The sequence below is a fragment of the Callospermophilus lateralis genome, chromosome 2 (genome assembly GCF_048772815.1).
Source record: "Callospermophilus lateralis isolate mCalLat2 chromosome 2, mCalLat2.hap1, whole genome shotgun sequence".
Taxonomy (NCBI): domain Eukaryota; kingdom Metazoa; phylum Chordata; class Mammalia; order Rodentia; family Sciuridae; genus Callospermophilus; species Callospermophilus lateralis.
The window spans coordinates 193539110-193556239 of NC_135306.1; the positions used below are offsets into that span (position 1 = coordinate 193539110).

The window sequence follows — 17130 nt, forward strand, 5'->3', positions numbered from 1 at the left end:
TCTCCATATTCTCATTTGAAAAGAACTTTAAATGAAGTCCAAATTTCTTAGAAAGGTCTGTAATAACCCTGCAGGGTTTGATTCTTGCTCATGTCTTAAACTTCACTTTGTCCTATTTTCCTTCTTGTACAATAATTGTTCATCATCTTGAACTTGCCCAGCTCTATTCCACACTAGATCTCTCCACATGTGTCACTGCACCTGCAGGAGCAACTTCTCATCCTTTGGAATTCAGTTTAAATATCACCTTTAAAAAGGTCCTTATAAACTTACCTTGTTCAAAAAGTGTCTCCGTTTTTTCATTCATTATTGTTTTTCTTATTCATACCAATCCCATCTTATAACTCATATTTTAAATTATTATCATGACTATTTTATGGTCCTATTAGAAGATGAAGTTGATGCTATAAGGACTCTATTCTTAATTTAACTTTTGTTTTATTAACTATTGTAATCTGAAACAAGATAGATTCTCTGTAATTTTGTAATTTTTAAAAAGAGGATAACACACAAATAATTAGTTAACTAGTTACTACAGCAGCATAAATCTTTTTAAAATATATAACCCACATAACAGGGAGAAAAAATTGAATATAAGGAAAATGGAAAGTCAAAATGGCTTTTGCGCAGCAGAGAAATGATAGATTCACATACACTGGAACAAACTATCAGGTCTGCTATTTTATTTTGGATTTCCATTTGTCCCATACTGTTTCTGAAACCACTTTTTCTTGTTCCCATCATTGTGACTTTACTTATGACTCATGCTTGCTGCATTGCATCTTCACACATAGGTGATCTTTTAAAAATATGTGGAGAGTCCCAGGGAGTGTAATTAAGCAAGAATAAGCTTGGACACATTCCAGTTGCAGGGCTCCAAGATTAATGTGTTTTCATGGTATAAAATCTTTAGTTATCTTTGATTTTGTCCTGTGGAAGTTTTGTTCTGTTAGTAACAGATATAATTATAAAGAGATTGTTTATTAGTCTTAAAGAAAGATCTGAAAAGGCACAAGAGTACCCTATCCATATACCAAGCACAAGTATTTGGTCTTACCAGGACAAGAGGAGACAGGTTAAACAGCAGAATGGTATTTTTTAAAGTTACCAGAAAAAAAATTTGGAAAATTTTCCTTTTTAAAAAATTCTAGATGTGAGATCCTGTGTTAAAATAATTTGAGTATTCACTATTTTAATAATGGAAAATATTAGTTTTTATTTGTACTAAGAAATTCCTTTGAATGTCTTTAAACAGTGTTTAGAAAACTCTGGAGAAAGTGAACAAACATGAAGGCGTAATTTTAAATATATTCTTCAAGAATAACAGAACTTTTCTTTTTCCGTGTGCATAATGGATGGGAGAGCTATTACTCACTATTTATTAGTGAGGTGAAATTTCCTCCTCAAAGTGCAGACAAGCTTCCACAGGTAAGATTATAGTCAGTAGCAGAAACCAGACTTTGAGATTGTGTGAATGTTTCTTTACAAAGGAAATTATATCACTTAAGTATGTAAGAAAATATTGATGAAACTCCTGCAGGCAGAAAGTGGCTGTTCAGATTGTATAAGATATTCATGTCAAATAAATTCCAAAATTTGAGAATTTAAATCAGGGACCATGCTATATCCTCAACCCTGTAGCTTCCATCTGAAAGAGTAGAAGGTCCAAGATGAAGAGCTGATTACTCAGTCAGCATGGAGATGTCTCTCCTCTAATGTCATAAGTCTAGTTTAGACCCCAAGTCTTCATGAGCCAGTGGACATTCAGTGATGCCTGGAAGTTCACTTTATGGGAAGAGTGAGACAGAATATAGTGTTCTATGAACACTTGTTTGTTGGATAAATGAAAAGATTGAACATACCGCACACCTTGTACAATAATCACCATTACTTAACAAATTTTTGATGTCTACTTCTGGTCTCTGAGATTAGCATCTGTCAAAAAGTCACTGATAGATATGGCCAGGGGCTATTATAGTACACAAGGGAAGTAAGGGGGTGGAATAAGAATGATCACATTTGCAAGATAGTATAAAATAGAAAGCCAAGGGGTCTTAATAAATAAGCAACATGAGAGGAATAAAAGAAGTTTGAACACTGTCAGAATTTGACTTGAAGGATAAGACAGAAAGAAGTACCCTTTGATTAATGAAACAGAACCTAGGAAGGAATAGATTTATTGTGAAAAATACAATATTCATTTTTGTAAACATTAAAATGATATCTAATTGAAGATGTCAATTAAATAGTTGCAGATACCAGCTTGAAAGGTAGGGGTGTGATAATGTTGAGGACATGCAATTCAGAGTGCTCTAGTATTTATAGGTTAGGATAACGTGTAATATTTAACCCATGTCTCTATAAGGAAGTTTCGGGGATTTGCCAAGCTGAGACTGTGGTAGCTACTGGTTTGTCAAGTTCTCACGTGAAACTATTATGGTTTTATTGTGTTCCCCCATATAATTTATATGTTGGAGTCTTACCTATAGTACTGCAAAAAGAAGCTTTATTTGGAAATGGAGTTTGTAAAGGTCATCCAGTTATGAAATTGTATTATGCTGGATCCCAAGCCCATGTAACTTATATTCTATTGAAATAGAATATTTGATGAGGGAGAATGACACATTACCACAAGATGGTCATCTGCAAGCCAAGGATGGAGACTAACCTTTGTTCATTGTGTTCTGAGGGATCCACCTCTGCCCATACCTTTATTTTGAATGTTTAACATCAGGGCTCTGAGACAACCCATTTAGGTTTAAAATGACTGTAGCTCCAGCAGATGAAGACAGTTTTTGGTACCAGAAAGTGGGGTTCTGGTGCTACAATAAGACAGATAGCAACTGTCGTGGAGAACAAGACATCACTGTGAGCACAATGTTCCCAGAAACATGAATGCTAAGATGCTTGTGGGGGGGTGACATTTCTAGTGGAACTGGGGGCCAAAGAAAGTGTCGGAAGGGCATCATTTTCTAAAGTCTCAGCACCAGTATCGATACAGTGATGGTGGTCTATAGTCTTCCATTAGTAATTGTTTTTATCCACTTTTCATATGAGAATTACATTAAGTGAGTCTTCAAATTACATTGTGTGACTGTGTAACCAGCGCATGCCCACAGGGAATTCCCTTTCATTCTCTCTTGTTATTTCACATCTTTAAACTCATCTAAAGAGTGACTTTCTCTGAGAAACCTTCCTAAATCTCAACAGGTTTAGATTGCAGCACTTTGAACCTATAGCATAGCATCAATAAATATATTTATGAACATATTTCTCAAGTTGCTCTTTAAATGTTGGACCACATAGTTATGTATCAAATCACTTAGTCAAGGAAAACTTCTTTTATTTTACTTGGTAATCAAGATATCTCCTGAAGGTAGTGTGTGAGGCAAGGAGATATAGATGAGCAAAAATTTAGAATACTTCTCAGGATTTTTTTTCATTGTTTTACAGGTAAACTTCTTTCCTTTCTGAAATCAGCATCAATAAAAGAAGAGATGGAACATAGGGACAATGTAACTTACTTTGTCCTCTTGGGACTCACACAAAATCCAAAGGAGCAGAAAGTACTTTTTGTTATGTTCTTGTTCTTCTACATTTTGACCATGCTGGGGAACCTGCTCATTGTCCTAACTGTAACCTTCAGTAAAACCCTGCACTCTCCAATGTACTTCTTTCTTGCTAATTTATCATTTGTGGACATCATTTATTCATCAGTCATTTCCCCCACTTTGATTTTAAACTTGTTCTTAGGAAAAGTTAGCATATCCTTCAAGTTTTGTATGTTTCAGCTCTTTGCAGAACACCTTTTAGGAGGGACAGAGGCCTGTCTTCTGTTGGTAATGGCCTATGACCGCTATGTGGCCATCTGTAAGCCCTTGCATTATTTGCTTATCATGAAGCCATGGGTGTGTGTGGTGCTGCTGGTAGTCTCCTGGGCTGGAGGTTTTGTGCACTCTACATTTCAACTTGGCACTATTTATTGGCTCCCTTTCTGTGGCCCCAATGTCATTGACCACTTTACTTGTGACATGCATCCCTTATTGAAACTCATCTGCGTTGACACCTATGTCACTGGCCTCTTAGTGATTGCCAATGGTGGGTTGATGTGCTCAATTGTGTTTCTGCTCTTACTTGTGTCTTATGCCATCATCTTCCACTCTCTGAAGCACCTGAGTCAGGAGGGGAGGCGGAAAGCTGTCTCTACCTGTGGCTCCCACATCACTGTGGTTGTCCTCTTCTATGTGCCCTGTATTTTCATATATGCACGACCAGCCAAGACTTTCCCCATTGACAAGTCATTGAGTGTGATTTATATGGTCCTGACCCCCATGCTGAACCCCTTCATCTACACTCTGAGAAACTCAGAGATGACATATGCTATGAATAAATTGTGGAAAATAAGTCACATGAGGTAGGATCATTGAGTCTCTCACTATAAAGGGAAACATTTCACTATGAAGCTATCTCCTTAAGATGCACTATTTATTTTCAGTCTTAAAACTGATGCTAATTTGCTCAGACAATTTTGTTAAGCATAATTAGAGAATAGATTATAGATTTTTGACCTTAACATATTCCCCCAGTTTATTGGTCATTTTGTAGTGTCTTTTTATTAAGAGACCTGGCAATTTTTGGAGCACATATACTAGGAAGTCAATAAAAATAAGCAATTTATTTATGAACAAAATTTTTATAGTATTACAAGGGTATTTATTTAATATTTTACACTTATTTTTAATAACCATGTTTTCATTTCTCCTTTCATTATAACTTTTTTCTCATTTTTAATCAGAAGTTAAATGCTATATGTGTCTCATTTCTATTTGATTTTACTATCATTACAATTGTAATTTTAGTGCAATATTTTATTTTTAAATTTAATATGGGTAGCATAATAAATATGAATATCACAGTGGAACCCTTGCAAAATGGTAAATCTGAAAAAAAGATATATGATGAATTACTCACCAGCATCTCCCAGTACTCATCCCAGGGGCAGAGACTGTGTTTCTAAGGTTCTTCAAGTTAAGAGAGCTTATCATTTGTGCAACAAGTACTGCATGATGTCGTACATATGTTAACACTAGAATCTTCACACTCTCAGAAGCAGAAAGAAGAATGATGGCTGTCATAGCTGGAGAGTGAGAAAACAGTCATGTTGGTCGAAAAGCACCAAGTTTCATTTACAAGCTAAGCAATTCTGGAGTTGAAAGCATGGTAGTTATTGTTTCTTTTGCTGTATTATATACTTGACTCCTAATAAGAGGGTAGATCTGAAGTGTCCTACAACAAAAAGATTGAAGAAAACTTAATCTTGTGACATGATGTGTATATAGTCATCATTTCTCAATGCATACATATACCAAAGTGTCATGCTGTATACACAAAACATGTATGAATCTTATTTGTCAATCAGATATCAACAGAACTGAAAAAAATAAAGATGATACTATAATTACTGCTAAAATATGATTATGGCTCTATATAGTTCACTAGTTTCGGAGTTCTTTTCGCCTCGAAGATCTATTGTAGTAGAGATTCACAGTTACATTATTGTGTCTCAACTTTATTAGGTTGTCCATTTCTCTTTGTTTTTATGTCACCAACTTGATAAAGATTATACTCATTTAGTGGTCACTTTTCAAATTTAGGTGTTGCTTTTTTTGTTGGTTTTCCTGCTATATTCGTTGGTCATTTTCATATCCATAAGCATTTCTTTCTTTTCAAATTCTAACATTGCTAATCTATTTCTCTCGGTGAGCTGGATTGGTAACTATATACAGAATAATGTGAAATAATGGTGATGACAGCTGAGATATGTCACAATTTTTTATCAAAATTAGAAAATCATAATGGTATACTTTCTCTAAATACCTGTTTGCAGTTGTTTAGGTGATTAGAAATTTTTACTCTTATACATGTTTTGCGATCCATATTACATAGGATTTTATTGTATTAAAATATTTTGGCATTTGTGGACTAAACTTTGGTAAAGTTACATTATATTGTTTCCTTATATTAAAAGATTCTTATGTATCTTTTCATGTTTTATTTGCATTTTTTTATAATTTAAAAGAATATAGATATCCACATATTCAACAATATTTTAGAATGTTATATAAATATGAATATGAATGATCATATTTTAAAAATCCACCCCAATATTTCTTATCCCTGTCACATTTAATTTTCTATTACAACATCTAAGCTTAGCACAATTGACTCACTTCTCTACATATTTTACATTAAAAATTGTATTGTTTCTCACTATAATATAAGCTCCTGCTCAGCCCTCAGCACATGTAATAGTGCTGGCCACAGTAAATAATTGTTGAATGAGGGCTTTATAGAAATAGAAATGCTTTTATCATTTAAAATAATTTATTTCGGAGACAACTTAAGTAACATTGGGATGATATTCTCTGAAGTAACAATCACACCCAGCATTTCTAAAATGTGTATGCGTTTTCAGGGCTTTTTCTGCACATGTTATGGGTTTCCTCATGTAACATTCCAAGTATTAATTCCTCCAATAACATCAGTAGGTGGGTACTCTCTTTGGACCCAGTTTACAGCTGTACAAACAAGGGCTCATGGAGATTGAAAACCCTGTAAAAGGGTATGACCTGGAGAGGGTTTAGACCAAATCCAAGAAGTCTTACCTGTGCATAGGTATGGCAGGTTTGGGTACCTGGTAATGACAAGGCCTTCAGACCTATTTGAATATATTGAGTAAAGAATCCATTGATTCTGTTATTTTTAGTGGTGATTTAGTTCTATATTTTTCATGCATAGTTCTTGTTTAAAAATATCTTAGATGTGACATATTTTCAAACTCAGATAAATGTTGAAAGATATTCTTTAGAAACTTCCCCCAGATTCCCCATGTATTAAAATTATTCCACATATGGTTTTTCCTGTCTTGTGTCTATTTTTGTATTAGTATTTGAATATATATCTCATTGTATGTGCATATATGTCATTCTAGATATATGTCTATATCATTTTTATTTTTCATTTCTCTTGGTCATTTATTTGTATAGACTTATTGATAGGTTTTTCTTAAAGAATGAGGAATCAATTGTAGAAATGATGATCCATTAGTCTTAAAACTATAAGACTTTCCAAAACTCAAGACACTTATTGAATAACAACAGTGCAAATTAAGAAGTTTATATTGAAACAATACTATGTAATAATTCACACAGTCTATTGCAACTTTACCAACAGACCCTATGAAATTCTATTTGTGGCAAAAGAGAATACAAGTTCACACAGTGCATTTTCCTGTCATACGTAAAACAGGATTCCTTTTATGTGAAACATTCCTGAGCCTTTATTTTTTTCCCTGGATCCCAATATCCTTAGATTGTTCTTTGGGACTTGCCTCTGGAGTCCACTAAAGGTAACCTTGAAACCAGTACTTCAAGAATGGACTTTGGCAACAGAACACCATATGTCTATATAAACATTTCATTTTTTGCATGTTATAAGTTCGAAGCTCCATATGGCTCATGATAAAACCTTGAAAAGTATCTTACTACCTATGAAGAAGCTATATGACTGTCCAGGCCTGCACAAGAGAACCCTAAAACTCCCCTTCTCACTCTTTAAATCTGGCAGAGTGCATGACAGTTGTTTGGTGGTGTGTCCTGTGTTCTTGTTTAGGTTTGTATGCTGTTTCTTTAGGTTGAGATTCACATTATGCTTTTAGCAGAAGGTTTTGCATGTGATTCTTAATTGCTCTTAGATACTGTGATCATCACTGTTGTCTGAACAGTTATTTGCAATGTCACATTTATTGACTGGGCTATGATGGTATCTTCTTTTGTGCATGCCTATTCTTGGAAAAACAATTTTGAGCCAACTTTGAGTAGACTCTGAAGGCACTTCCTTAAAACAACTTATAGATGATTTGTTTTTCAGAAAATAGATGGGCGCAGTGGTGCACACCTATAATCCCAGCGGCACAGGAAGCTGAGACAGGAGGATGACAAGTTCAAACCCTGCCTCCATAACTTAGGCCCTCAGCAAGTTAGTTAGCAAGACACACTCTCAAATTAGAAAAAAAAAAAAACAGCTGGGGATGTGTGGCTTACTGGTTAAGCACTCTTGGGTTCAATCCCTGAAAAAATAAATAAATAAATAAAAATTTTGTTTTTCAAGAAATTCTGTCCAGGCATATCCATGCATTATTTGGTTCAGTTAATTTCCCATTTGTTTACAAGAACCTCTAGTTGTTTAAATTATACTATAGAAGAGAGAGAGTATAGTGAATTTCTGTAATCTTGTTTATTCTAAAAGTCTGAGCAAAGAATTTTTAGGAGTAAGAGTCTACCCATCTGATCAGCCCAGGTTTTATATTCAATCAAGTTTTTACTTTTCCCTGTTTATAATTGTAGTTTACATTAAATATTTCCTCATGCATGTTGAGAATCACATCAAAAACATCATAATTTTGCTATCAACTCTCAAACATAATTTAGAAAACTCAAGAGGAGAAGGAAAGCCTATTGCATTTGCCCATTTTTTTCCCTTAGCATGTTCTTTCTGAGGTGTCTCCTTGTGTCATTTCCTGTTGAGAGAAGTCCCATGGCCATTCTTCTGGGGGTAGTTCTGCTGATGACAGATTCTTGTTTTCCTTCATCACGGAATGTCATAATTTCCCCTTAATTCCCAGGAGATATTTTCACTATATTTACAGTCTTCTTTCAACACTGGAGAAATTCTGAAGAACATTTATTTTTTAAGCAGTTTTAGGTTTACTGAAATTTTAGCATAATAGACATTTTTATGAAATCTCTTCTTCCCCACAGTTTTCCCATTGGTCTGTTTTCGGCTGCTCTAACAGAATAAGTGAGACTGCTGAATTCATAAAGAATAGAGAACAATTTTCTCATGGTTCTGGAATCTGGGAAGCCTAAGAACATGGCACTGGCATCTGGAGAGAGTCTGGGGACTGTGCCATCCCTTCATAAAGGGAAAAAGGGTAGAAGAGGGCAAGAAAGAGACTGCAAAGGAGGGCTGAGCTCACCTTTATCAGCATCCCACCCCTAAGATAACCAACCCTTCCCCCAGTACCACAATATTAATCCAGGGGACTAATTGCCTCTCAATACTGTTACATTGTTTCTAAGATATGACATTTAGGGGACACTTTTAAACCAGAGCATACACTATCAACTTGCCATACCATATTGGGTCTTTTGACAATTCATTAATCAACACTGACATCATCCAAAGTTTCTAGTTTACATTAGGGTTATCTCTTGGCTTTTGGAGTTGTACTTTCTATAGTTTTGGAAGAACATGTAACGATGTGTTCATACTCACAGAATCATACAGAAGAGAATAACTCAACTAAAAATACTGTATGTTTCACAAAAACTGAGATTTTTTACTTTTCCCACAGTTTTGACTTTACTGGATAGTCATCCAGTAATAACCACACAACTTTTCAGATCAGCTTCTTCACTTGGTAATAGATTCCTCTAGGTCTTTCCACGGCTCAGTACCCCAATTCTTCTTATTAACAAATAATATGTTATTGTGCAATGTAATTTCTTATTGTTCCATACCTTATTGTTCAGCCACTAACTGCCATCTTTGTTGCTTCTAAGTTCTGGCAGTTAGGAACAAAGCAGACAGAACGTCTGTACAGGTTTCTGTGAGAGCATACACTTCTGTTTCATTTGGATGAACACCTGGGAGCCTAATTGCTTGACTCTGGGTAAGAGCATGTGAGTACATGAGAAACTACCAACCTGTCTTCTAAACTGGGTGACATACTTGTCTCCTCTGAAATCACCTTCTATTCTCTTTCACCAATACTGCATGTCTTGATTACATAGCTTTGTGGCAAGTCTTGATGTTGGATAGTGTTCAGTGTCCAATTTTGTTCTTCAAAAAACACCCCCCTGGGCATGGTGCTACCCTTTCTGTGTCTTTGTCTCAGAATGTACACTTCATAATGAGTTTGTTTGCATCTATAAAATTAGGTCATAACCTACCTTGGCAATATTAAGTCTTTCTGTGCATGAGCAAGGGATGTGAATGAAAACATTTACTTCCTTTTTCATGAGAGCATTATAGTAGCAAGTGCTACGGTGTTTGAACTTCAACTTTCACTTGTGCATTGCTGGCATATAGGAAAGTCATTGATATTTGCACATTATTCTTTTATATTTCAGCTTCACACCAATCATTTATTAGTTCCAGAGTTTTGTAGATGTATTTGGGGTTTTCTGCATAGATGATGTCAACTGCAAACAAGGACAGTTTTATTTCTTCTAATTAATATACACTTTCTTTTCTTATTATATTATCAAGGACTTGAGTAAAATGTTGAAAAGCAGTGAGAGGGAACATCCTTCCCTTGTTCCTGATTGCTATGATTTAGATATGAGGTATCCTTCCCAATTTCCTGTGAAAGACAATGCAAGAATGTTAGGAAGTGAAATGATTAGCTCATGAGAGTCTTAATCTACTGAGTGGATTAATCCACTAGTATGGATTAACCAAGGAATAACTGTAGGCAGGCAGGGTGTGTCATAAGAAATATGTTTGGTTACAGTGACACAAAAGATAACTAAAACTGCCCTTATCAGGAAATGTTCAAGACTCTTACTATTATAGAAGATGTCAGTTTTGCGGTGCTTTGATAATAATCTTTTTTTTTTTTTTAACTTTAAGAGCCTTTTTCTATCCATATTTTACAGAATGTCCTTAAAATGAAGGGGTGTATAATTTTATTAAACACTTCTTCTGAAAATATTGACATAATCCTGTGATTTGTCTTCTTGGTCCTATGGTGTGATGGAGTATGTTAATTGAGTTTTGAATGTTGAACCAGGTTTTCATATCTGAAATGATTTCAGTTGGTTTTGATATACAATTCTTTTTTCCACTTTATGGATTTGTTTTGCTAAATATTGAGAATTTTTGCTAAACTAACAGGACATCCTCTTTACTCTCATTTGAAAAGCGCTTTAAATGAAGTTCAAATTTCTTAGTGGGATCTGTGATATCTTTGGGGGTTTGGCTTTTGTGCATGCCTTCAACTTCGCGTTGTTCTATCCTTTTCCTGTCTTCATCCCCTTCTGGTTCAATGACAGCACAGCATCTTGAAATCGCCCAGCTGACTTCCGCATTGCATCTTCCCACATGTAACCTGGACCTGAAGGGGCAACTGGCTTCTCATCCTGGGACTTTAGCTTAAATATCACCTTTATAAAGGCCTTATGTATTATGCAAAATGTGTCTCACTCTTATATTTTTTTCTGTCATAATAACCTGTTCTCCAAACAGGTATTTAAGGTACAATTTTCCATTATTATTTCCATTATTATTTTGTGGCTCTGTTAGGTATAAAGCTGATGCCCTTAGGACTACATTTTCATTTATTTCTTCTATTTTATTAACTATTGTATAACCAGTTGGTATCTTATTATAAATGAAACAAAATAGATGCTATTTAGTTTTTGTTTGTTTGTTTGTTTGCTCTTGTTACTGGAGATTGACTCAGGGGCACTCAAATCTGAGCCATATCTCCAGCTCTATTTTGTACTTTACTTAGAGACAAGGTTTTACTAAGCTGCTTAGCTCCGTGCTGTTGCTGAGGCTAGCTTTGAACTTGTGATCCTCCTGTCTCAGCCTCCTGAGCCTCTGGGATTGTAACTGTGCACTACCCGACCCGGTGCTCTTTAGTTTTGTAGAAAAAGAAAGAATAAAGAGAATAGATACATAAATAACTAGTTACTACAGCTGCATAAAGCTTTTAAAACTGTATTTAATCTCAAACTCATATGGAACACAATGAAGATTAAACAAATATAAGATGAAAATTGCTCTGACTAAAATAAGGAATAAGTGATAAACTCAACTCTTTGGAACAAATTAATGGGGCTGATATTTTATTCTTGATTATTATTTGTCCCATAATGTTTCTGAAATATTTTTCCTTGTTACATCCTGGTGACTCTACTTACGTGTTAGCTATATTACATCTTGACACACAGATGTTCTTTAAAAGTATATGGAGAGTCCCAGGGAGTGTAATTAAGCAAGATCAACTTGGACACATTCCAGTTGCAGGGTTCCATGATGACCAGGTGTTCATGCTATAAAATCTTTAGAGATCTTTGTCCCTGTCAGACAAAACTGTCCTCTGTTAGTCACAGTTATAATTTTTAAAAAAGATGGCTTATTCTTCTTAAAGAAGGATTTGAAAAGGTACAAGAGTACTCATATCCATATACCAAGCACAAGTATTTGGCCTTTTCAGGACAAGAGGAGACAGATTAAAAAGCTAAGTGGTATTTATTAAAGTTACCAGAAAAGAACTTAGAAATTTTTCATTTTTTTGAAAATTCTAGATGTGCTATTTCTATGTTTAAATTGTTTGTTTGCATTTTTTCTTAATTGCTTTAATATGGGAAATTTTAATTTTTCTCTTTTTACCAAGAAATTCTTTAGAATACTACTACAAACACTAATTATTTTCTGCGGCATTTAGAAGACTCCAGAGAAAATGGAAAATCATGGTTGTGTGATTTCAAATATATTCTCCAAGAGTAGCACAGCTTTCTTTCTTCTGTGTGCATATTGAATGGAAGAGGGATTACTCACTATTTTGGATTGAGATCAAACTTCCTCCTTCAAACTGCAGACAAGCTCCCAAAGGTAAGACATTCTAGTCAGTAGCAGAAATCAGACTTTGAGATTGTGGGAATGTTTCATTACCCAGGAAATTATAGCACTTGAATATGCAAGAAAATGAGAATAATCACTTCTGTAGGCAGAAAGTGGCTGTTTAGATTGTATAAAATAGTCACTAAATATAAATTCAAAAAATTGGAAGTGTAAGTCAGGGCCCATGTTATATCTTCAACACTGTTGCTTCTATTTGGAAAAGTAGAAGGCCCAAGATGAAAAAGCTGATTCCTCAGCTTTTTCATGAGCCCGATGTAGATCCTGAGCCTTCCTGAGCTAGTGGACACACTGATGTTCACCTTATGTGAACAGTGAGACAGAATATAGTGTTCTATGAACACTTTTTAGTTGAATAAATGAAAAGATTGGATGTACCAAACACCTTTATACAATATCATCATTACTTTCAAATTTGTGATGTCTGCTTCTGTTCTCTGAGATTAGCATTTGTCAAAGAGCAAATGGCAGATATGTCAGGGGGCTTATGCAGTTGACTGGGAATGTAAGGGGATTAAGTGAGAATGATAACATTAGCAAGATATTATAAATAGAAAGCCAGGGGGGTATGAACAAATGTATAAATAAGCAATGAGAGAGGAATAAAGGAAGTATGAACACTGTTATGAGTTTGAACACTAATATAAAATTCAGGGAATTTTAGGTATTTTGGGTTAAGATAATGTGGAATTTTCAACTAAAGACTATAGAAGGAGGTTTTAGAGATCTGGCAACCTGAGACTATGGTAATTAGTGCTTTGTCAAGTTCTCACATAAAACTGTTATGGATTTTTTTGTGTTCCCCCCACATAATTTATATGTTGAGTTCCTACCTATAGTACTGCAACAAGAAACTTTATTTGGAAATAGGGAGTTTGTGAAGTCATCCAGTTATAAAATTGTATTAGGCTGGGTCCCAATGCCATATAACTTATATTCTATTGGAATAGAAAACTTGAATGCAGGAAGAATTATACAAGAATATAAGCTGGCCATCAGCAGCCAAGGATGGAGCTGGTCCTTCCTTCCTAGCCTTCTGATGGCCCCACCAGTGCTCATACCTTTATTTTGAATGCCGGGCAGCAGGGCTCTGAGAGAACAAATTTATGTGTATAATAACTGTAGTTCCAGCATACTAATACTGCTTTTGGGGAATTGATGTGGTGCTGCAACAAACAATGTCTAATATATGAAGTCCACTTTGTGATTGATTAATGAACAGATATTGAGAGATGTTTGGGAATCATGATAAAAAAAGCCCAGATGACCTTGAGAAAGTGAACAGTACAAGGTGTTGCTGGTGAGGGCTCAGCAAGGAAAGAGGACAGTAGTGGACATGGCTTCTGTCTTGGAGAACAGAAATCACTGTGAGCACGTTGTTCTTGGAAACATGAATGCTAAGACGCTGTGGGGTGACATTTCCAGTGGACCTGAGGGCCAAAGAAAGTGGAGGAAGAGCATTATTTTTTTAAAAGTCTCAGCACCAGTATTGATACAGTGGTGGTGGTCTGTAGTCTTCCATTAGTAATTTGTTTTATCCACCCTTTATATGAAAATTACCTTAAGTGAGTCTTCTTTGTGACTTCATACATAGTACATCTTTACATGGATGGATTTCCCTTTCATTCTCTTTTGTTCTTTCACATATTTAAAATAATCTAAAGAGTAACTTTCTTTGAGAAATTTGAACCTTTCCAAATTTAAACAGATTGAGAAATTGCAGCACTGTGAATCTATAGCATAGCATCAATAAATATACCTACCAACACATTTCTCAAGTTGGTCTTTCAATGTTGGACTACATAGTTATATATCAAATCACCAAGAATTTGATATATAACTATGCATATGATTTGATATATAACTATGTATATGATTTGATATATAACTATGATTTCCAGGAAGGAAACATTGTATTATTTTTTCTTAGCAATCCAGATATCTACTGCAGGTACTGTGTCACCAGCAGATGCTTCAAGGATATATGGCAGATGAATAATTGTGGTTATAATATTTCTAAGGATTTTTTCATTGTTTTACAGGTAAACTGCTTTACTCTCTGAAATCAGTACCAATATAAGACTAGATGGAACACAGCAACAATGTAACTTACTTTGTCCTCTTGGGCCTCACACAAAATCCAAAGGAACAAAAATTACTTTTTGTTATATTTTTGTTCTTCTACATTTTGACCTTTCTGGGGAACTTGCTCATTGTCATAACTGTAACCTTCAGTAAAACCCTGCACTCTCCAATGTACTTCTTTCTTGCTAATTTATCATTTGTGGACATCATTTATTCATCAGTCATTTCCCCCATTTTGATTTCAAACTTATTCTTAGGAAAAATTATAATATCCTTCAAGTTTTGTATGTCTCAGCTCTTTGCAGAACACCTATTTGCTGGGGCAGAGGTCACTCTTCTGTTGGTGATGGCCTTTGACCGCTATGTGGCCATCTGTAAGCCCTTGCATTATTTGCTTATCATGAGGCCATGGTTGTGTGTGGTGCTGGTGGTAGTCTCCTGGGCTGGAGGTTTTGTGCACTCTGCATTTCAACTTGGCATTATTTATGGGCTCCCATTCTGTGGCCCCAATGTCATGGACCACTTTACATGTGACATGTATCCCTTATTGCAACTTGTCTGTGTGGACACTTATGTCACTGGCCTCTTAGTGATTGCCAATGGGGGGCTGATGTGCTCTATTTTATTTCTGCTCTTACTCGTGTCTTATGGTGTCATCTTTCACTCTCTGAAGAACCTGAGTCAGGAGGGGAGGTGGAAAGCTCTCTCTACCTGTGGCTCCCACATCACTGTTGTTGTCCTCTTCTTTGTCCCCTGTATTTTCATATATGCAAGACCAGTCAAGACTTTCCCCATTGACAAATCATTGAGTGTGTTTTACATGGTCATAACCCCCATGCTGAACCCCTTCATCTACACTCTGAGAAACTCAGAGATGACAAATGCTATGAGGAAACTCTGGAAAAGAAGTCACATCAGGTAGGAAATCACTGAGTCTCCCACTACAAAGCCATCTCCTTAGGATGCATTATTTATTTCAGACTTAATCCTGATGCCAATTTGCTCAGGTAATTGTGTTAAGCATATTTGAAGAATAGAATATAGGTTTTGACATTAACATATTTCCTCAGTGTATTGCTCATTCTGTGGTGTGTTGTTTATCCACGGACCTAGGAATTTTTGGTGCACATATACTAGGAAGTCAATGAAAATATACAATCTACTTATGAATAACATTTTTATAGTATTACAAGGATGTTTGTTTAATTTTTATATTTATTTTTAACAACTATATTTTTATTTCTCATTTTTTTACTCTTGTTCATTTTCTATAATAGTTACATGCTATATGTGTCTTATTTTTACATCACATACTGTCATTATATTTATAATTTTAATGGAATAATTAAAAAAATAAATATGAAAAGCATAAGAAATATGAATGTTACAATGGAACCCTTTCAAAATGGTAAATCTGGAAAAAGATATATGATGATCCCAGATGCAGCAACTGTGTTTCTAAGGTTTTTCAAATTAACAAGCTTATCATTTATGAAACATGCATGAACTTGGAGAATACCATGATAAATGATATGAGCTGGACACAGAAGAGAAATACTGCATGATGTCATTCGTATGTGAGCACTAATATCTTCACATAGAAGCAGAAAGAAGAATGTTGATTGTCATGGCTGGAGAGTGGGAAAATGGAGATGTTGGTCCCAGAGTACCAAGTTTCATTTACAAGCTAAACAATTCCGGTGTTGATAGCATGGTAGCTATTGTTTCTTTTGTTGTATTGTATACTAGACTCCTGGTTAGAGGATAGACTGAGTAAACTACCACAAAAAGATTAAGGAAATGTTTAATCATGTGACATGATGGATATGTGAACAGTCATCATTTCACAATGCATATATCAAAATATCATGTTGTACATCCAAAACATATGTAATTCTTATTTGTCAATCAGATATCAGTAGAACTGAAAGATAATAGTACTATTAGTGTTAAAATATAATTACTATTCTATGTGATATACTATTTTTTGCAGTTGTTTTTGCCTAAAATTTCTATTTTAGTAGAGAGTCACTGTGAAATTATTGTGTTTCAACTTCATTAGGTTGTCCATTTCTCTTGGTTTTTATGTCACTGACTTTATGAATATTATTCTCATTTGGTATTTCCTTTTTAAGTTTAGGCATTAATTATTTATTCTTCATTGGTTTTACTGCTATATTATTTGGTCATTTTCATACTCATAAGCATGTCTTTCTTTACAAATTCTAACTATGCTAATATGTTTCTCTTGGTGATCTGTATTGATGGCTACCTCCAGGATTGTGTGAATAGTGGTGATGATAGCTGAGACATGTCACAATATTTTTAATTGAA

General features: G+C 34.9%; 2 protein-coding genes across 2 annotated transcripts; both read left to right on the forward strand.

Moving 5' to 3' along the window:
- Nucleotides 1-3497: 3497 nt before the first annotated feature.
- LOC143390118 (olfactory receptor 4A47-like) lies at nucleotides 3498-4418 on the forward strand. The gene has a single exon (XM_076842711.2). The coding sequence runs from the start codon at nucleotides 3498-3500 to the stop codon at nucleotides 4416-4418; it is 921 nt and encodes a 306-aa protein (XP_076698826.2).
- Nucleotides 4419-14797: 10379 nt separating this feature from the next.
- LOC143390129 (olfactory receptor 4A47-like) lies at nucleotides 14798-15718 on the forward strand. Its single transcript, XM_076842714.2, has one exon. The coding sequence runs from the start codon at nucleotides 14798-14800 to the stop codon at nucleotides 15716-15718; it is 921 nt and encodes a 306-aa protein (XP_076698829.2).
- Nucleotides 15719-17130: the final 1412 nt, after the last annotated feature.